Source organism: Diceros bicornis, chromosome 29 (assembly GCF_020826845.1).
Source record: "Diceros bicornis minor isolate mBicDic1 chromosome 29, mDicBic1.mat.cur, whole genome shotgun sequence".
Taxonomy (NCBI): domain Eukaryota; kingdom Metazoa; phylum Chordata; class Mammalia; order Perissodactyla; family Rhinocerotidae; genus Diceros; species Diceros bicornis.
This window is the reverse complement of record NC_080768.1, coordinates 40,453,371-40,475,752: the sequence shown is the minus strand read 5'-3', so window position 1 is coordinate 40,475,752 and position 22,382 is coordinate 40,453,371. Positions and strand designations below refer to the sequence as shown.

Here is a 22,382-nt window from a genome sequence, read left to right as displayed (position 1 = left end):
AATAACAACAATAAACAAACACATAGGGACAGAGATTGGAATGGTGGTTACCAGAGGGGAAGGGGGGAGGGAGGAGGGTGAAAGGGATAATTCGGTACATGTGTGTGGTGATGGGTTGTAATTAGTATTTTGGTGGTGAACATGATGTAATCTATGCAGAAATAGAAGTACAATGATGTACACCTGAAATTTTTACAATGTTATAAACCAATGTTACTGCAATAAACAAAAAATTAAAAAAAAAAAAAGATGAAATGGCTTAAGAGAGACAAAGAGGGGCAACATATAATGATAAAATGGACACTCCACCAAGAAAACATATCAATTATAAATATATATGTACCCAACATAGGAGCACCAAAGTACATAAAGCAACTATTAACAAACCTAAAGGGAGATATTAATAACAACACAATAATAGTAGGGGATCTTAACACCCCACTTATATCAATGGATAGATCATCCAGACAAAAAGTCAATAAAGAAACCACGGACTTAAATGAAAAACTGGACGAGATGGACCTAGTAGACATACACAGAGCACTCCATCCAAAAACAGCTGACTATACATTCTTCTGAAGCGCGCATGGAACATTCTCAAGGATAGACCATATGTTGGGAAACAAGGCAAGCCTCAATAAATTTAAGAAGATTGAAATCATAACAAGCATCTTTTCAGAGCATAAGGCTATGAAACTGGCAATCAACTACAAGAAAAAAACTGGGAAAGTGACAAAGATGTGAAGATTAAACAACATGCTATTGAACTACCAATGGATCACTGATGAAATTAAAGGAGAAATCAAAAAATATCTGGAAACAAACGAAAATGAAAATATGTCATACCAATTCATATGGGATGCAGCAAAAGCGGTCCTGAGAGGGAAATTCATAGCAATACAGGACCACCTTAACAAACAAGGAAAAGCCCAAATGAACAACCTTAAATTATACCTAACAGAACTAGAAAAAGAAGAACAAACAAAGCCCAAAGTCAGCAGAAGGAGAGAAATAATAAAAATTAGAGCAGAAATAAATGAAATTGAGACCAAAAAAGCAGTAGAAAGGATTAATGAAACAAACAGTTGGTTCTTTGAGAAGATAAACAAAATTGACAAACCCTTAGCCAGACTTACCAAGAAAAAAAGAGAAAAGGCTCAAATAAATAAAATTAGAAATGAAAGACGAGAAATTACAATGGATACCATGTAAATACAAAGGATTATAGGAGAATACTATGAGAAACTATATGCCAACAAATTGGACAATCTAGAAGAAATGGATAAATTCTTAGACTCATACAACCTCCCAAAACTGAATCAAGAAAAAATAGAGAATCTGAATAGACCAATCACAAGTAAAGAGATTGAAATAGTAATCAAAAACCTCCCAAAAAATAAAAGTCCAGGACCAGATGGCTTGTCTGGTGAATTTTACCAAACATTTAAAGAAGATTTAATACCCATCCTTCTCAAACTATTCCAGAAAATAGAGGAAGATGTAACACTTCCTAACTCATTCTACAAGGCCTATATTACCCTGACACCAAAGCCAGACAAAGACAATACAAAGAAGGAAAATTACAGGCCAATATCGCTGATGAACATAGATGCAAAAATGCTCAACAAATATTGGCAAACCAAACACAGCACTACATTAAAAAGATCATACACCATGATCAAGTGATATTTTTATACCAGGGATGCAGGGATGGTTCAACATTCGCAAATCAATCAACGTGATACACTACATCAACAAAATGAGGAATAAAAACCACTTTCAATAGATGCAGAGAAGGCATTTGACAAGATCCAACATCCATTTATGATAAAAACTCTCAACAAAAGGGGTACAGAAGGAAGGCACCTCAACATAATACAGGCTATTTATAACAAACCCATAGCCAACATCATACTCAACAAGGAAAGTCTGAAAGCCAATTCCTCTGAGAACAGGAATGAGACAAGGCTGCCCACTCTCGCCACTCTTATTCAACATAGTGCTGGATGGTTTTGGCCAGAGCAATTAGGCAAGAAAAGGGAATAAAATGAATTCAAATAGGCAACAAAGTGAAACTCTCACTATTGGCAGATGACATGATTTTATATATAGAAAACCCTAAAGAATCCATTGGAAAACTATTAGAAATAATCAACAACTACAGCAATGTCACAGGGTAAAAAAATCAACCTACAAAAATCAGTTTCATTTCTGTACACTAATAACAAAGTAACAGAAAGAGAGCTCAAAAAGATAATGCCGTTTACAATTGCATCAAAAAGAATAAAATATCTAAGAATAAATCTTACCAAGGAGGTGAAAGACCTATACAATGAAAACTACAAGACATTATTGAAAGAAATCGATGATGACATAAAGAAAGGGAAAGATATCCCATGCGCACAGATTGGAAGAATAAACATAGTTAAAATGTCTATATTACCTAAAGCAATCTATAGATTCAATGCAATCCCAACCAGAATCCCAATGACATTCTTCACGGAAATAGAAAAAAGAATACTAAAACTCATATGGGGCAACAAAAGACCCCGAATAGCTAAAGCAATCCTAAGAAAAAAGAACAAAGCTGGAGGCATCACAATCCCTGACTTCAAAACATACTACAAAGCAATAGTAATCAAAACAGCATGGTACTGGTACAAAAACAGACACACAGATCAAGGGAACAGAATTAGCTAATTTTCGACAAAGGAGCTAAGAACATACAATGGAGAAAGGAAAGTCTCTTTAATAAATGGTGTTGGGAAAACTGCACAGCCACATGCAAAAGAATGAAAGTGGACCATCTGCTATCGCCATTCACAAAAATTAACTCAAAATGGATCAAAGACCTGAAGGTGAGACCTGAAACTATAAAACTCATAGAAGAAAATATAGGTAACACACTATTTGACGTTGGTCATAAAGGAATCTTTTCAGATGCTATACCTACTTGGACTAGGGAAACTAAAGAAAAAATTAGCAAGTGGGACTGTATCAGATTAAAGAGTTTCTACAAGACAAATGAAACCAGGATCAAAATGAATAGGCAACCCACCAGCTGAGAGAAAATATTTGCAAAACATACATCTGACAAGGGGTTAATCTCCATAATATATAAAGAACTCACACAACTGAACAACAACAAAGAAAACAACCCGATCAAAAAGTAGGCAGAGGAAATGAACAGACACTTCTCTAAAGAAGATATACAGATGGCCAATAGGCATATGAAAAGATGTTCAACATCACTAATCATCAGGGAAATGCAAATCAAAACAACACTAAGATATCACCTCATGCCCATTAGAATTGCTGTAATCACCAAGACAAAAAACAACGAATGTTGCAGAGAATATGGAGAAACAGGAACCCTCATACACAGCTGGTGGGAATGCAAACTGGTGCAGCCTCTATGGAAAACAGCACGGAGATTCCTCAAAAAATTAAAAATAGAAATACTCTATGATCCAGCTATCCCACTACTGGGAATCTATCCAACGAACCTGAAATCAACAATCCAAAGAGGCTTATGCACCCCTATGTTCATTGCAGCATTATTCACTATAGCCAAGAAGTGGAAGCAACCCAAGTGTCCCTCGACTGGTGACTGGATCTAGAAGATGTGGTATATATATACAATGGAACACTACTCAGCCATAAAAAAAGACAAAATCGCCCCATTTGCAAGAACATGGATGGACCTAGAAGGTATTATGTTAAGTGAAATAAGCCAGAAAGAGAAAGACAAACACCATATGATCTCACTCATATGTGGAATACAAACCAACACACGGACAGACAAAACTGTATAGTGGTTACCAGGGGCAATGGGGGTGGGGGTGTGCACAAAGGGTGAAGGCAGACATGTATATGGTGATTGACAAACAAAAACGTACAACCAAAGTTTCACAATGTTATAAACTATTAAGATAGCAATAAAAAAAATAACTCAAGTAGAAGTCAAGGAAAAAATAAATAATTTTACTTTTCATGATAATACAGCATTTGAGAGAAGAAATCCAAGTGCCCCCCACTTAAACATTAAAACTCAAAGAAAGAATAGAGATATGGTACAAGAAAGGGTTTGAAGCAACAATGCCATTTCTTTGACTCATGGCCATGGAAAAGAGACCACGGTATCTGAGGTTTTCACTCAAAGTGAATTTTCTAACAATGGACCTCCAGGTCTGGGGTATTCCACGACATTCCCACTCATGAGTAAAATCAATGCAATTCACTTCTTTCACACTGTCAGATTGTGCATGATGGTTGCAACTGGATTGTGAGAAAAAATTATTGATCTCTAGAGAAATGGAAGCAGACAAAGTAATCAATAGGTTTTAAATGATTCTTTTAAAAAGTGGTTTCAGGGGCCTGGCCCGGTGGCGCAGCGGTTAAGTGCGTACACTCTGCTGCGGCGGCCCGGGGTTCGCAGGTTCAGATCCCGGACGTGCACTGATGCACTGCTTATCAAGCCATGCTGTGGCGGCGTCCCATATAAAGTAGAGGAAGATGGGCATGGATGTTAGCCCAGGGCCAGTCTTCCTCAGCAAAAAGAGGAGGATTGGCAGATGTTAGCTCAGGGCTGATCTTCCTCACACACACACAAAAAAGTGGTTTCACACTTTTGCTTCCATTCCAGGATATGATGAGCTTGAAGAAGCATCACTTACAACGAAAAAGAGCCAGACCAATTTCAAATGCAAGACTGTTTTGAACTTAGTGGAAAGCTGAGGTCATAGAACAAACAACTGGCCCCAAATCTGAGGAGACACAGGAGCCTGCAGGGAGAGAAGAAACACGAGCACTTGCTTACTGGGGTAGATGTAACAGGACACTGGTAAGAAGAAATTAGCAAAATGATGGAGGCCAAGCATAGACTGGCAGGACAGGGAAGTCCTGGGGGTTCCACAAGGTGGAGGAGGCTGCATTCTCCGGCAGGCTGTTTCTCCAGGAATGGCTCTGGGTACTCACAGAAAAATCAGAAAGAGCCTTAAGAAAGTGTCTGCGCGGTGCAGGCACAGAGGAGGGGGACAGCAGCCATGCGAGAGGGGACAAGAAACTCCCCCGGACCCTTCTCTCCTGGAGAGGAACAAAAACCCTATGGTGAAGAACAAAAACCTCATTAGTGGGGAAAGGGCAACAAAGATTCACTCAGGGAACTGGTGAAAACTCATTGCAGCTGGGGGAAGAGAGGAGTGAAAGAGCCTTTTTTCTGGGGTGGGAGAGGAGAAAACCCCAAGACCCAGTAATATGGAGCTTGCACAGGACTGAGATTTAATCAGGACATCAGAGACCGCCCCTCTCTCCACTGCCCTGCACAGCTATGCCAACAAGTTTGAAAGACAAGTAACAGCAGACTTGCTGGGCTGGGACAGGAGAGAAGTACAAGAAGATCTTCTCTGAGGGGCAGTGCAAAGGGAAGACCTAAATTATAGGGCTGGCGGGCAGCGCTCAGGCAAAACCACCTCCACCCTGAACACAGGCATCACTAAAAGAATTTGAAGCCTGTGGGGCACTGATGGTAACCACGGCAACAACAAACCTCCAACCCAGCCCAACTCTGACCAGACTAACTCACCCACCCACCCACCCACACCCACACACACACCCACACACACCCACTAATGGCCTAGGAGAAGGAAAAGTGTGCCATTTGCAGGCATAAACACTATTTATCTCAGTCACTACTAGCTACACAAGATGTCCAACTTTCAATGAAAATTATGAGGCATAGGAAAAGGCAAGAAAAAAATCCAAGACACAAAGTAATTATCAGAACCCGAGTCAGATATGACACAGATGCTGGAATTATCTAACAGGGAATTTAAAATAATTATGATTAATATGTTAAAGGCTCTAGTGGGAAAAGTGCACAACGTGTGATTAGATGGGTAACTTCAGCAGAGAGATGGAAATTACAAGAATCAAATGGAAATGCTAGAAATTAAAAATAGAGTAATAGAGATAAAGAATGCCTTGGATGGATCAGTAGCCTTCTCTCTGCTGAGGAAAGCATTAGTTAATTTGAGGTAGGTCAATAAAAGTTACCCAAACCAAAACACAAAGAGAAAAAAAGTGAAAACAAAGAAACAGAACATCAGAGAGCTGTGAGACAAGGTCAAGCAGCGTGACACACACATAATTGGAATTCCAGAAGAAGAGAGAGGGAACAGGGTAAAGAAATATTTGAAGAAATACTGGCTCAGAATTTCCTGAAATGAACGACAGACATCAAATCACAGATCTAAGAAGTTCAGAGAACACCAAGCAGGAGAAATACAAAAACAAAACAAAACAAAGCCGAGGCATAATTTAGTTAACATATTGCACCAAGGTTATCTTCCTCCTTTTGATAACTAAACACGGTTATGTAAAATGTTGACAAGGGAAGATGGGTGAAGCGGATACAGGACTCTCTGTGCTATCTTTGCAACTCTTCTGTAATTCTAAAATTATTTCAAAATTAAAAGGTTTTAGAAAGTGGTTTTAGTGTTAGGTATTACATTGAGAAAGTGCTGATAATACCTAGGATAGAAAATGAAAATAACTTTCTAAAGAAGCTACTCTCATTCGTTTATCCCTAACCCCTGGTACTTACATTCTTGAGTTTGGAGTTTAAATCAGATCTGTGGTCTGTCCCAGGAACTCAAGTACTACATATAGTATTATTTCTATGGAAAATATCCTCCAATCAAAACAACTAATTTACAATAGAACTTTAAGAGCACAGTAGACTTGTAAGGTGAGAATTGTGTATACCTCAGATTTATATAAATTTTTCTTCCAAAAAGATTCAAGCAATGTCTTTTATACACATTGATTGTGCAGTGTATACAACGGGTATGGGAGCTAACAGCTGAATGACATGTGGACCCAGCATTCTGGGAGTGCACTGCATACAAGTGAAGAGTCAGGCAGCCAGACCCCTCCACAGGCTGGCCTGAGGACCCTGGTGGGGTTAGACTTCTCTGAGGCTCACTTAGCTGGCTCCCAAATGGGGAAGATTGCAATGAAGGCTATGTTATTAATGAACAGGAAACCCTACTGCGTACCAATTACTATTGCTAGAAGTTGTCAGTCAAGACTGGCCAAATCTAAAGGCAGAGCTATAAAACTAGACAGAGGATGAGAAGGGCCCTCAAGCACAATACGCTACTTTGGGAAGAACGAGAGAGGACTTCTAGCCGGAAGAATCAGAAAAGGTTTCAGAGAGGAGACAGGACGTAGGACATTGGCTAGAGAGGCTGGGAGCCGGGCTCTTCCAGTGGACTGGGCACAGGGAAGGAGGAATGTCCGGGCAGGCACAAGAGAGTGAGGACTCAGCGGCAGGAGAGGAAGTGCAGGACGGAGCAGTAGGAAATGAAGTTGCAAGGTAAGTTGGGATCAGATGGTGGAGACCTCCAGGACTGCCCACACCGTGAGTTTATACAAAATCCAAAACTTACGTAAAGTAGTATATTTGGAGAAAATAACAGAAATGCAAACTCTGTCTCTTCCGTTAGGGAAGGGACAAGTATGCCGAACAGCTCCTTAATGGTTCTCAACTAGCTGTTTTGAATTCAGTATCAACTCCCTGCCCGTTTTCCATAATGCTGTAATAGTTCTGAGAAGAAACGCAAGGCTGAGCAGTCTGAATAAAGCTTTTCATGCTGAAGACTCCTAGATGCTGCGTGTTCTTCTCTAGGTTAAGTGAATGATTTGTCTTCACAGCTCCTTCCTGTGTCTCTTTCTGCTTGTCTCCTCCAGGATCTCATGTTTTTCTTTCTCCTCCTATCAAAACTTCTTTTTCCCAAGAAAATGTATACAATTCACCAGTGTAGGACCTCTCCCAAGGGAGTCTGCATGCCTTTGGTGTGTTTTTTAAAGATTTCCCCACATTATTCTGGGCCCAGAGAAGCGTATGTATTGGGTCAGAGACCCCCGGAGGTGAGAGGTGGCACGGCGCGGAGCTAAGATCTAGGGTGTGGAGCAGAGCCGGGCTCTGGAATCCCGGCCCTGTCACTCGCCAGCTGGGTGACGTTGAGGATGTTATTTAACCTCTTTGTTTCAGATTCCACACTGACAACACGGGAGATAATGAGAGTGTTCACCTCACAGGCGGAAGAGGGGATTAAATAAGCTAGTGTTTGTGAAATGTTAGAAGTAGTGCCTGGTGCACAGACACAAGATCAGCTTGTGTGAGCTGGGCACACAAGCTGAGGTGGGCACTCCCCACCTCAGACCACTGGGACCTCCAGACACCGCAACTGGCTGAGCACTTGTGAACCACAGCACGCAGGCGGAGAGGGCAACGCGGGACCCATTAGCTGAGCTCACCGCCTCCTGGGAAGGAAGGATCTTCTAACTTGAGACCCAGATGAACCCTGTGAGCTAAACTCCTAGGCCCGGTGCTCAGGGTCCTTGTGAGCCACATTCTTAGCGACTCTTAGCGACTCAGGTCCTGCTCACTGGCTGGGCTGGTCTCCTCCCTAACCCTACACTCTGATCCTATTCCTAAGTCAGTCTCTTTCTGGAATCCCTCCCTCTGCTGCCACTGTGTTCCCCACCTCACTCCCTCTCCAGTAACCCTTCTCACTCTTCAAAAGTGGCTGAGGTCCCACCTCCTCTGATGTCTTCCCTGACCAGCCAGCTCACATCCAGCCACCAATTCTGAAGTCCACGGCACCGAGAATCAGTTCCCCCCACTGGACCCTCAATCACTCAGAGTTTTGTCTCCCCACATAAGTAGTCAGGTCCTTCAGGCCTGAGACCTGGCTTTACCCTCCTTTCCCAGCCCCCAGAACAGCTCTGCACATATAACAGCTGTCCCATCCATGCATGTGGATTAAGCCCTGGTGCAGGACCTCATCCATGACCCCAACAGAGGACAAACGAGGGGTCTGGTTAAAAAACTACAGATCCTTTCTGTAAACACCACTCCCTCCCCGACGTGGCTGGGCAGGCTGAAGTCTGAGCAGCAGCCCCCACCCCACCATCGGGGCTGCGCCATTCGTGTGAAGGTGGCCCCTTGCCTGCCTCTCTCTCCCACCCCCGACTCCCACAGCGCACACCTTCCAATTGGAGTGAGGTCCCAGTTCAGGCCGTCTCCCCATCAAGCCTTTGCTCCCTACTCCCGCTAAAGCCAAGTTCCTCCATGTGGGCCATCCCATGGCCTCAGGAGAGCTCTCTTACAGCCTATTCTGAATAGGAAACGTAAGGCAGAAAGAACAGTGATACCCCAAGTTTTTAAAATACCCTCTGAGAACTAAATTGCTTTGAATGAGCACAACAAAAATACCAACAACTGGAGCCGGCACAGCGGCGCAGTGGTTAAGTGCGCGCGCTCCACAGCAGCGGCACAGGGCTCGCCGGTTCGGATCCTGGGCGCGCACCAACACACTGCTCGGCAAGCCATGCTGTGGTGGCGTCCCATATAAAGTGGAGGAAGATGGGCGTGAATGTTAGCCCAGGACCAGTCTTCCTCAGCGAAAAAGAGGAGGATTGGCAGATGTCAGCTCAGGGCCGATCTTCCTCACTCACACACACAAAAATACCAACAACAAAATCATCATAACACAAACTCAGACTTGCCAGTTTCTACAGTCTCGTGACAAAATACTTCATACACATAGAATGTATGTCAAACACCGGTTGCATCTGCCCCAGCCCAGTGAAGGTCAACAGCGCTGACCCTCAGCAAAGGTGTCAGGACCACACAGTTCATCTCCTAATTCCATCTTCCTCTTTCTTTACCTTTCTCTCCTGTCTTCTCCACCTTGGAGGTAGGACTGGCTGCCTAGCATGCAGAGCCCAGAGCAAAATGAAAATGTGGGGTCCCCTCTTCAAAAATTATTAAGAATTTCCAAATATTCTGCAACCGCAGAACATTTACTCTAGCATGGGGCTCTTTTGCTTGCCCTGATGAAGGGTTGGATTCCTGCCCCCTGGCAGAAGCTCAGGCTGAGCTACTTTCTTTCTCACCATCACCACTGGAAGAATTCACTCTACAAAGTGTAGCCTCTAACCATTTATTTGCACTTAAACCTCTCATCTCGATTTCAGAATAAAAGGCATTTCTCTCCCCTTAAAGGAACTTAAAGCATCAGCAAACGAGGAGATCTGAGGGAGGTAGTGGGACAGAGGGGACAGGGTGAGGTGACAGAGGGACCTAATACCCCGCAGGCCTGCTCAGAATTTACCAGTAAACCCATGGGGTCGGTTCAGCACACAGGGAAGTGAGGGACGTCAAAGGGCTGTCCTGAGTCCCAATGCCCCTGCTTCCCTGCAGAGGCCGGCTGGGAACTGAGGCCGAATTCAGGACCTGATCCTTCCGCTGTCCTGTCTGCCAGCAAGTCTCCCCCACTCTCTCTTCCCTCCACACCCCAAACCCCAGTGAGAGCCCCCACTGTGCAGAATCCCGGCTCTCCCTTATTTCTTCACCAAGATCCCCAGATGCCCCCAAATGCCCAGAAATGCACCTGAATGCCTGCCCTACCTTTTCTACCCCAAGTCGCAAAGTTGTGAACAAAGAAGCATATCACTGAAATGCATGCGGAGGAAAGAGCCCATTTCCTGTCCTCATAGTCCCAAGCACCTTGCTCTCCGAGCACCCAGGACCTGGAACTTGTCTAAAAACGCTTTAGCAAAGTGGTCACCAGGTGTCTGTTGGGGGTTATGGTGAGACAAAAACAGTAGTCAAACACTCAGTCTCTTCACCCCTTGCCTCAGCTTCCCAGAAAGCACGAGGCCTTGGCTGTAGAGGCGGGAGGCTGGGATTCGCTGTGCAGGCAGCTACTAATGTTTTAGAGCTATTTCTGTGTCTCTTTGTTTTAAAATGTATCTTAAGGTGCCCTTAAAATCTTCACTTTCTTGTGGATCATGGCGTGGCTCCATCTCACCCCAAAATCAAGCCTTTTAGTATCTGACCCACTCTTGCCACCTCTAACCCGGCAAAAGCTGGAGGAGGGTTAGCTGCCCAGGCTGGAGAGCAGCCCCTGGAGACAGCAGACACAAGCACCTCACACAGGATCCACGTCATCAGACGTATGGAGTGAAAAAAGGAATAATTCGGAAAGCTAAATTGTTTTACAGAATGATGTCAAATTTATGCCCAAAAGCTCTATTTAAAAATACAAAATCGAAGCCATAAGTTGTGTCACTCAGATAGGAGTCTGTATATCCCATACTGAAGGAACAACTAAATCACAAATGTGAAGAAAGATTTTCTGTTTACTTGAGGAGATAGACAGGCATCCTAAGGCACAGAATCTGATCACATTTTTCTACTTTAACTTCTTTTCCCAGATGGTTGTAAAAAAGTTCGTGCTATTATGTGAGAATCCAACGCAAAAATCAGTGCCAATGAAACATCTGGGGAAAGAGAAAGGAGGCAAATGTTGTTCCCTCTGTGTTTTAGAGACAGACAGATAAGGAAATCAACATAGATAATAAATTAGATAGTCATCAATGTGGTACTCGCCCTCTGCACGCTTCACAGAAGTGTAGAAAGTGGCCACAGTCAGACCAGACTTATAAATAATCTATCGAATTCCTCCTTCTATAGTGGAGGATCCTAAAGGGTGAGTGGCATGTCCTGGGTCACCTAGCAGAGCGGGTGGCAGAGCATCCCTCAGGGACGGTTTCTTGGCAAAGATAAGAAGAAAAGAAGTCGAACCAGCACTTTGTATTTTGCAGAAGGCTGGGGCTGGGGAGGGCCCTGGAGCACATCTAAGTCAAGTCTCTCGTTGACAGATGAGGAAACCAAGTCTCAAGGAGCTCACACAGCTCCGCAGGCTCGTGTCCTCATGCCACCTGCCTCCCAGGCAGCTCTAAGTTTTACATAACTATTATCAACTGGAAGCATTCCACAGGCTTTTATTATTATTTCTTTCTTTTTCCTTTTTCTTTGGTGAGTAAGATTGGCTCTGAGCTAACATCTGCTGCCAATCCTCCTCTTTTTCCTTGAGGGAGATTGTCCCTGAGCTAACATCTGTGCCCATCTTCTTCTATTTTCTATGTGAGACACCACCGCAGCCTGGCTTGATGAGCAGTGTGTAGGTCTGTACCCAGGATCCGAATCTGCGAACCCCGGGCAACCAAAGTGGAGCAAGCAAACTTAACCACTGTGCCACCAGGCCAGCTCCTATTATTATTTCTTTAAACACAAAGAATCCCCATCTTTCTCACACTAGTTCAGGGTTCACCAAATCTGTCACCTTCGTTTAGAACTCTCTGAGAGTGTGGAACTGCCCGCTTGTAACCTAAAACTTCCCCACGGACTTCTACTAAATTGCTCCAACTTTCAGACTACTGACACCTCAAACACAAAATCAGTCTCTCTAAGGTTGTGTCTAGAAACCCAGGTAAGTTATTTTAAAGATATATTTCACCCTTATAAGGTCCCATCACTTGCTCTCATGATAGAAAACAGACTTCAAATCAGACTCTTTCTATTTCCTTCTTTCTCCTCAACTAGGTGTAGATCAAAGAATCGTGAGCCAGGACTGAAAAGGTCCTCTGTCATTCAGTCCAACCACCTCTCTGATGCTGGAATCATGGATTATAACCTCCTGCCCAAGTGGCCATCCAGTCGATGACAGAACTCTTACAGTGGCAGGAATCCCACTTTGTTCTGAAACATCCTGATTAAAAAGTTACTCCTTATGTTGACTTTAACTCCACCTTCCTGCAGCCTCCTCTGACTAGTGGAATCTTTGAGAATGCCCCGTTTCCTGAGAAAAGAAAGGACTGCCTCCATAACCTTTTGTGATAAGTAAGAAAAAATGAAACGAACTATGCTTCTTATAACAGTCAATATGTACGAACATATTTAAAGTGTTTGTGTCTATTTATTCATCATATGAAAACAGCTGATTAGACTTTCACCAAATTTGGAAAGTATGTGTGGATTGATCTGCTTTAAAACACAGGCTGTGTGCCGCAGGTGAAAGCAGCACTGGGCAGCTATGATAACGTAGCTCCAGTAGAAAGTCAGCTGTATCTCAGAGCCAATCAACTCAGGGACAAGAGGCCTGTGTCAACGCTGATTGAGACGACAGGCCTATGTATTAAGATACTGCACACAGAAAAGCAGACAAAGATTTCAAATACGAATGCAGATTAAAAATCACAAGGGCAAACATTCCAGATTGCAGGCATTGAACTGTAATCAAGTTCTTTTCAAACTGTTTTGTATGTGGGCAGCTCTTGTAGCATACACCAGGGTAGGTGGCAACGGGATTTGTGTTTTAAGGATGTTGAATGATTTTCCCGGGGGTCAGTTAGTAAGATAATAGATGTGGAAACATTTCCTAACCGCTAAAGCACTATAAAGTGCAATGTCGCATCATCGTGATATTTCAAACTGAGTGCTCACCATGTGCTTATACTTGCTAGCTGCCCAATGTGCTAGGCATTTTTAATACCTCATATAAATGAGCAAAAAAATATCCTGACACCAAAAACTTGACCTTGTAAAAGATTTCTATACCTGGCTCTAAGTATATGAAAAAGGATAACTATACCAAAACTGCATGCATCTGTGGTTCACATATAAAGGGGAAAAATGATAAGACAGGAAAGCGTCCCAAGAGAACGGGCACACACAGCAGTGGGCGAGTTTCACGACTAGAGAGGGTCTGTCTTGCCTGCAGGCTGATGAGAGGGTGGTCACATAACCTGAGTACGGACTGGGTGATCTGTACACAGCCACACGTCTGGGAAGTTGAAGGAGATTCCATCTAGAAACAGAGGCAAGAGCTGCACAGCCTTGAAGGCACTTCTTCTCCCAAATTATTAGCTGATTCTTGAACCAGTAACAATGGGAAAACTTGAAATTAATAATAAGATACTAATGAGTCTTCCAAGAAACTAGACAATGTTGCTTTCTTCTGAAATTAGACACAATCAAACACAAATTCATACTAGGTTGTCTGTGCACATGTAAAAATCAGAGCCATTCATCTCACTGGTTTCCATGTGCTCTAACAATCTGGACAAGATGACCTACTGGTTAAGGACCTGGACCCTGGAATCAGACTTCCCAGATTCAAATCCTGGCTCTGTCACTTGGTAACTGAGCAACCTTAGATAATTTACTTAATTAACTCAAATCTCCATTTCTTCATCCCCTAACGGAGTCATTATGAGGAGAGTGAATTCATAACTGTAAAGTTCCTAGAACAGCTGGCAAATATAAGTGCCATATAGTACATGTTTGCTATTATCCTCTTGTTCCTGATCTGGTAACCAATCTCTAGAAGAGCCTGTGAAAACAGATAAATTAAAATTGCCTGTCATACTCTACTTTGGGTTTCAAAGTTTTGTTTATATTTTATTTTACTTCATTTTTTTTAAACGAAAGCAAGAAGTTCCACCTTCTTCTGCCAAGGAACAATGAACCTGTCCACTCAATGACTGTGGTTTCCGCGAGAAACTAAGAGGAAACAGATGTTTCTGAAAAACAAAAACCCATGCTATGTACCTGAGGCGTGGCTCACATAAAGCTTTCTACCAGCCATCCCCAGAGCCAACTGCCAGCCTCCCGCAGCTGTGGCCGCCTGGGTGCCTGGACCGGATGCCCCGTCCACCCCAGTCCACGCACTTGCCGACCTTCTATGAAATCCGAGGCCGTATAAGGACGCTGATTCGGGCTGCTCTCCGCAGGACTGTTCAGGGTCTCCAAGGCCAAGTCGATGGTTTCCACCAGCTCGTCCCGCTTGTCCTTCCTCACGGGTTTCTCCTCAGGGTGGCGGGTCAGGCCCGTCTCCAGCTGGTACACCTTGTGCAGCGTGAAACTGTCGAAAGGCACCGCGGCGTACTCGGTGGCCAGCTTGATGCCGGCGTGCACCTCCGCCTTGTCCACCTGCGAGCGCAGGAAGGCCAGCAGGTCGGCCTGGGACTTCTCGGGGGGCCCCGGGGCCGGGCCCAGGCCCGCGGCCTCGCTGGCGTGATACCGCGCCTGCCTGAGCTGCTCGCTCCGCTGCTGCAGCTCCTCCTTGAGCTGCGCCAGCTGCCTCTTGAGGCTGCTGATGTAGTTGTGGTGCTGCTCCTCCCAGTCCTGCAGGACGGCCTGGGACCCCTCCTTCCCTGTGGGGCCGCTGGCCCGGGGCAGCCCCAGCCGCTCCTCGTCGCCTTTTGGAGTGCAGGCCAGCATGTAGAGGACGGAGATGGCACAGCAGAGGAGCACGAGCAACACCCCCACCCGAGAGAGCCACGCCAGCAGCCCCCGGCGGACCATCCTCACTCCGGAGTCAGCCCCGCGTCCAGAACTGGCGGCATCCCAGATGCCAGCGCCCCACGGAAGGGCTGCCCTGGACTAGACCACAGGGAGCATGCGTCGGAAGCCCCTGGAGCTGCTTTCATCCATCTCTTTCTACAATGCCTCCTGTCCCTTGGAGTCAACCACCACGTGGAGCAGTCTTCCCACTTCTAAAAGATGATCTTCAGGGCAGAAGCAACGGGTTAGGTGAAACTTCCAAGTTTTCACATTCATTCCCGTCATAGCTTTCCAGACATGCAGCAGACAAGAGGGGGCCTGGGAAGAGACCAAATGACAAAACACTTAATCAAGATGATAACACCTTACGTTCACTACGGCAATCAATATTCAGCAGATCTCCCCTGAGGTTTACGGAAAATGCTTGACAGGTGATTAAATATTGTGAAATGTTTGTAAATCAGAACACAAATATGCATTTGCAGAGCAATGCATATAAAGAACAAAGGATGCAGAAAAACGACTGGAAGGAAATATGGCAAAATGTGAATCTCTCTAGGTGGAATTCTCTCTGGGTGATTTTTCTGCTTTTCTATATTTTTCTGTATCTTGTAAATTTTCCATAATGGCACATTATTTTGATGACTAAAAGGGAAAAAGCAAAACTTCAATGACATTGAAATGGCAGGCAGGGACTTCTCTGGCCAGGGCCTGCCCAGCGTTGGTGGAAGCAAAAGGTGAGGCCTACAGTACAGGGCAGGGCTGCACACTGGCTCAAAATGGTCTTCAAGCTTTCCGATAAGAAGGCGAGGAAGCACCTGGAGGGTCAAATATGCAAATAATAAATGTGGATGCTAACATATTCAGAAGGAATCAGGGGACAGTTGTTCCAGCTAACTCCAATTCTGCTTGCAGACAGGTGAGTTCACCATAGAAAGGGCTGGGGTTGGGAGAAGAACAGAGACCAGAATCCTGTCTTGTCAGGACTCCAATCCCAGGCCTGTCTCTGCTCCAGCTTCTAGGAGGAATTCTGTGTCCCGGCTGCCCATCAGGAACACCCAGACTGATCGCATGCCCTTTCACTCAAATAATGCTCTGCCTCTCAACCCCCAACCCCCTGTAACAAATGAGGAGCCAAGCTGACTCGCCTTCTCCATTCTCCTGGGCACCCTTCCTCATCCTCCCCCGAGCACAGACACCTCCACAGCACACTCCCTCTCAGTGTTCTCCCTTCCTTAATCCTCTTTCCTCATCTCGCCTACCAATTTGAGCCAGAAAAAATAATGATAAATGGAAAAATAGATCAAATAAAATTTCTTGTTTAGGGAGATTTTTATAAAACCTTCCTGGATGCATCTTTTTATATCACTTCTCTTAGAAACAAGCTCCTTAAGGGTACTGTGTCCTGGCCAGTTTATTAAAAATTTGACATTTTTAATAATCCCCACTATAACTAAATTATTCTGTACATAGTCTTCACCTGACCCAGAAACCCAGATCCTGGGCCAATAATCATCCCCTTTACTGGTGGTCTGTCCCATTTATTGACTGGAAGGGGCACTCCAGTTAATCAGCAACTTCAGGACCCCTGGGAGAAGAAAGAGATGTTCCTTCTAGCATTGTCTATATGCTGGGAATACAGTAACAGGGGCAGGCTCACTGACTTTATCCGAGTGTCACCTGCTGTGCACCATGGCCACACCTGAGGGTTCCTCTTCTATTACCAGGTCATGTGACTCTTACAGATACCATTATGTTATCAAAATAGTTTATTCTTAATTTTCCTTAAAGATTCAACACATAACATTCTCTCCAATATTTCTCTTGGCCTGCAGACTCTCTATCCTATAATTTGGAACAATATGCAGTTATTAGTGCTAAGTTTAAAGTGTATGTTTAGCCCTGGAAGCCTTTTCTGTCTGATGAAAATCTTGGGATTTGTATAATTACTACAATTCTGTGATTAAAAACATCTCAGCTTTGGTGTTCAGGCACCTTGCTGTTTTTAATCAAGTCTCTCAGATGAACTCATTATATCCAAGTATTAAATTACCAGTGAAGACATGTTATCACGTTGTTCTGCCACTTTAAAGGCTTTTACTTTAAATGGATTGTCATTAAAGACAAAATAAGCAAATCAAAAAAAAAAAGGAACACAACACAATTCAATGTGCTGGGGAAACAAAGTATGCAATCTTTCTAACAGATTTTTTTTAATGGAATAATTGTTACATTTGCATAATAAATTGAAATCATGTTGGTTAACTGAAGCAACGTATTGAAGCTATGGCTAAAAACATTTATAACTGTACAACACTATTTTGTTCTGTTCCGTAAGTCGCTTTAAAGTCTAGTCTGGCTTTTGAAATCCACTGGTATAAATCTCAAAATTATTTGGTATTCCATTCTTTGGGATGTAAAAGGAGAAAAAAACAGATTTTAGGAAGAAATGACTTTTTAAAAGAAATAACAAAATGCCATAAAAATTATTGCCAAAGAAGCAGTAATGAGTTTCTCCTTTTAAAGGTCAGATAATGTACGTTACAAACAAAATTCTATTGTTTTTCTTTATTTAAAAACAAAACAAGGGGCCGGCCTGGTGGCGCAAGCAGTTAAGTGCGTGCGCTCCGCTGCGGTGGCGGGGGGTTTGCCAGTTCGGATCCCGGTGCACACCGACGCACTGCTTGTCAAGCCATGCTGTGGCAGCGTCCCATACAAAGTAGAGGAAGATGAGCATGGATGTTAGTCCAGGGCCAGTCTTCCTCAGCAAAAAGAGAAGGATTGGCAGATGTTAGCTCAGGGCCGATCATCCTCACAAAAAAAAAAAAAAAATTTAAAAAGTTGTGCCTCTGCATCTTTTAACAGACAAAATGTTTTCTAACAATTCTAGCAGTCTAATCTGTAATCGAAATAGTAACAACTGGCTAAACCACAGAGGCCAAGAGCATCTGTTCGCTGAAGTCAGGAGACTTATCCTTCAGATTCTTGCTTCTATGGAGACTTCAGGTTTCTCCCTGGGCAGCACCGAACATCACCCTCAAGAACAGATGCTACTTTACCAGCTCTACCACAGACAGGAGCCAACACCTCGACGAGATGTTACCACATCAAACTACAGCTAAGCCTCAATCTCCCTCTGCACAGGTGTTGGGAGAATTAAAGAGTTAACATTTATAACGTGTATACCGACTTGCAGATGGAAAGCACCGTGTAATTACCAAGCACTATTACACGCTAGGGATGACAGTGAAAATACAGCTTTGTGTGATCACAGCAGCATTGTGCTACTATTTTAAAACTTAGAAAAGGCACCCATAGACTAGCTAGTCTTTGGGGGTGGCTGGGGACAGGGAAGGCGTGGAGAGCAAGATGCAGCCCCTGTCAACAACCAGTTTTAGGTTGGAGAAGGAGACTTTTGGGAGAAGAGAGATGTACTTCCTATTTTTTTAATTATAGTAAATCCTTTGTGCTCACCAGGTTTCTTGCCACTTACATTTTTAAATGTCCATCCTTACTAAGGCTTTTCTGTCCCTAGCCAGATCCCCAAGGATGGTTCTGTGACACACCTTGTCCAAACAGTGGATTTATTGATTAGATTGAAGAGAACATCCAAGCACAATGGCTTTGCTGTCATTCTTACAATTTATCAGGAACAAAACAGCTGGGAGAAGCCTTCCTCACAGTCCACTGTGAAGACAAAACAGTGTTGCAGAGCAATCCTTTCTAGTACCACCCAGGTCTGAGCCCACCTAAGGCAAGGTTATTTCAAAAGCTCTCAGCCTGGAAGAGGGTTCTCAGTGCAGACTGACGTTCCATCATCCTCAGGCCAGAATAACCCTAAGAGCTTTCTTCCCGGGGTATATAGGCAGAGGGTTGCTTAAGGAGTTTATAGCATTTTCTGAACATTTAAGGCAGAGAGTGTGAAAGACACAGTGGGCCTATGCCAAGGGGTCCAGCAATGAAGTCAGTTTCTCAGACTCCAGGTGCAAGTTTTCCAACAGCCCTGACCTCCTGCCCAGACCAAGAAGCATCCTGGACATTCCCCAGATCTCCAAATAACACAGCAACAACCCAACAATGGGTCAGAGTCACAGTCCACTCCATCTAGGATACTGTCGTAATCCATCATTTTAACAAATAGTGATTAAGTAGGTACTACATTCAATGCATGGCCTAAGAAGTTACAGGGGACAAAAAGATGGACCAAGCACAAATTCCAGCATCAGCAATTTATAAGTTTGTAGAGGAATCCAGGTCTTCTCAAATAACCATAAATGAGCCCCAATAGATAAATGCCATTAAAATAGATATAAAGTGTTAATGCCATGCTCCCACCTACCAAGTGTACGTGTGGGGGGGGGGGTGGAGGGGCGGTAGGGTTTGAGAAGAGAAGTATTAATAAATTTTTAAATGACAAAAGCTTAAAATAAATGTTAGGAATCAACACCATTTATTAAGATATGCAAGTGGCTACAGGTACTGCTTATCATTTCAGCTTAGAGTGGAGCCATGTGAGAGTGAAGCCAAGACAGGGCTAAGTTTGTTCCAGAGTTGAACACTTACCAAAACAGGGACAGTGGAAATCAGGATTTCTATGGCTAGGAGAGAAGCAGCTATTAGGATGGGTGTATGGGTGAATATTTTGGTCCAAGAGCTGGGTATTATGACAGAGAGCCTGCCAAGACGTGTCTATTAATGTCCACAAGAAGCTCATAAATCAGGAAGGACTTTAGACAAGCCCCACTGATGAAATGCCATCGGGGTCAGCAGCAGGCAGAAGGGACGGTGGCTTCACAGGAGACCAGGTCCAGCAGCCCTACACACTACAATGACAGGCCTTGTGAGTGACAAAGGAAACTATTCAAGGAGTGGCAATAAATTCTCCGAGACATCTCCACCCTGTGTGCAGGCACAGCCAAAGCGCTGATGGGAGAAAGAAACAAGCAGTGTCTCCTGGGCCAGGAAGTGGCAGACCAAAGCCCCAGAGCCGCCGTGTGCGTCTCTTCCACTCTGGCGCATACAATCAGCTCTTTGATGGCGACCCCACAAGCCCACCTTCAGTCAAAGGACTACCTGTACTAACAGAACATAAATTGAGGTCATATCTCTTGGACAAACATACCGTCCTGAATGTGTGTGGAAAAGGCAGCGTGCAAGGACTCTTATTCAAAGAGTTTTCAACTGCTCTCAAAAATATATAAAAAGCCAACACTGTAAACGTTACCCAAACACACGGCTTCATTTAGAATGCCTCCAGCTCAGTTTAGCTCCTGTATGGAGGGTGTGGTAGCCAGCTTCCAAGATGGCCCTCCACGCTCCCTGCCCCCGGTTTCCTACTCTGTGTGTTTGCCTCCCACGCTGGACTAGGGGGTGAAGTGAGTGACCAATAAACACACAGCAGAAGTGGAGGAAAATTCCACAGGAGGCAGACAACAGCCACTACAAGAGCTGAGAGACCCTCCAGCTCCCAGCCCCTACTCCCTGTACACTCTGTTGACTGACTTCTCTAATTTTTTTTAGGTCTGCCTTCTCTTACAGGAAATGAGGACATACAACCACCTCCTGTAACTGCTCTGTTGAGTCCACAAGAACCTGCCTCTTGTACACACTTAATTAGTTAGGGCTGAGGTGCTTGCAAAGCAGTTAAAATGGGCTGAAAATGAGTATAAGGAGAGCTCATAATCTCCCCAAACCCCAACCACCTGGAAGCCTTAGAGCAGGGTTCTCAGGTGTCACAGATCTTTCTGGAACGTGGGTTTCTTTTTTCCCTCGAGCCTTTAGTCAGCATCTATCCATGTGCCAAGTGCTTTATCAGGTGTGTTCCTGACAGCAACTGAAGAGCTGAGGCGATGAGGGAGCAGGTGGGTGTCACCGTCGATGCTAGGAGAGGCGCTGACGCCACAGCCCAGAGAGGGACAGGGCTTCCACGCCAAGTCAACAACCAAGTCAAGTGTCGGAACTGGCCGTGAAGAGCGTGAGGCCTTCCTCCCTGACCTCCTCAGCCCGACATCCAGCTACCCCACCAACCCGCAGACAGGGATCCACGTGGTGGCACCTCGGTCCATCCCAGCGGCTTCCTGCTCTCCTCCTCTGACCTTGGCACTCAAGATCAGCTGTCTCCAAACTTAGTAAACAGAAACAGCACATTCTAGGCAGTAAACAGCTTTTGAACAAGTACCATATATGTAAATATATTCATTTATAAGTTATATACAAGTTTTACAGTATGGTTGTATTATGTATTCACAAAAAAATACCCCTAAAATAGTGACACGTAAAATTTTTTGAATGTTTTCTCACCCTGATGGACCATGCCGGGCACCCACGTTAACTGACCTCCTGACTGTACTTCTGTTTCCATGGGACAGAGCCCCAGCGAGGGCTGACTCCAGGGCCCCGGTGCCAGGCTCCTGCCTCGCTGCTCCACTCCTTGGGGTGACTTTCCCACCTCTGGACCCCACTGACTCCACCCCTAGGTCCCCAACACCTGCTGCAGGGCCTCTGCCAGGAGCGCGCTTCCCGCCCTTCCTAACCTGAGGACTTGGGCTTGGACCCTCGAGCACCACTCTATGAGGTCCTCCCTACAGCCCACTCCAAGAGCATCTCCTCCAGAGACCAGCACGGAGCGACCCAAAGGAGCGGGCTGGTCACTTCTCAGTCAGAAACGCCCTAATTGGAGGTGCCCCTCCAGCCCTCAACTCCACACTGGTCTCCTGCAAGAATCATTCTGATTCCTCTTTCCCTACTTTGAAGCAGGAAAAGGGAAATGTGGCAATCAAGGCCGGCGGAGGGTTGGGGGAAGATCTGCTACTCAGACAATGAAGGCATGAAGGCATGGGAGATTAATTACATCTCCACACGCCAAAAGCCAGGAAATAGGTCCAAACCCTTTTTGCTATTCTCTTATGTTTTGATTTTGTTTTTTAATTTGCTGGTGAACCTTTGTAGAGAAGACATGATAGAGAGGGTCTTCCTGAACATGCAGAGATTTTCCATTGCCCCCACTTCCGCCACCTTCAGCCTTGTTTCAGGAAGGATCTAGGACAGTTAGTCGGCATAGGTCATGGCCGTGGAGCCTGGAGAGTGAAAAGAGAAGGCACCCACTCAAGCGCCATAGAATAAGTAGAATAAAGAACCTTTTCCTGGCAGGAAGCTGTCTCAAGCATACATGCAGGGCTGA

At 44.6% G+C, this 22,382-nt stretch overlaps 1 protein-coding gene across 10 annotated transcripts in view; it reads right to left on the bottom strand.

Annotated features, from left to right (window-relative positions):
• Positions 1–22,382, bottom strand: part of CSGALNACT1 (chondroitin sulfate N-acetylgalactosaminyltransferase 1) — a 348,338-nt gene that overhangs the window by 92,236 nt on the left and 233,720 nt on the right. For all 10 annotated transcript variants that reach the window (XM_058525340.1, XM_058525345.1, XM_058525341.1 and 7 more), the window contains one exon: positions 14,596–15,520. In XM_058525340.1, coding sequence (XP_058381323.1) covers positions 14,596–15,223 — 628 coding nt within the window. In that variant the 5' untranslated portion in view covers positions 15,224–15,520. The remainder of the gene's footprint in view (positions 1–14,595; positions 15,521–22,382) is intronic.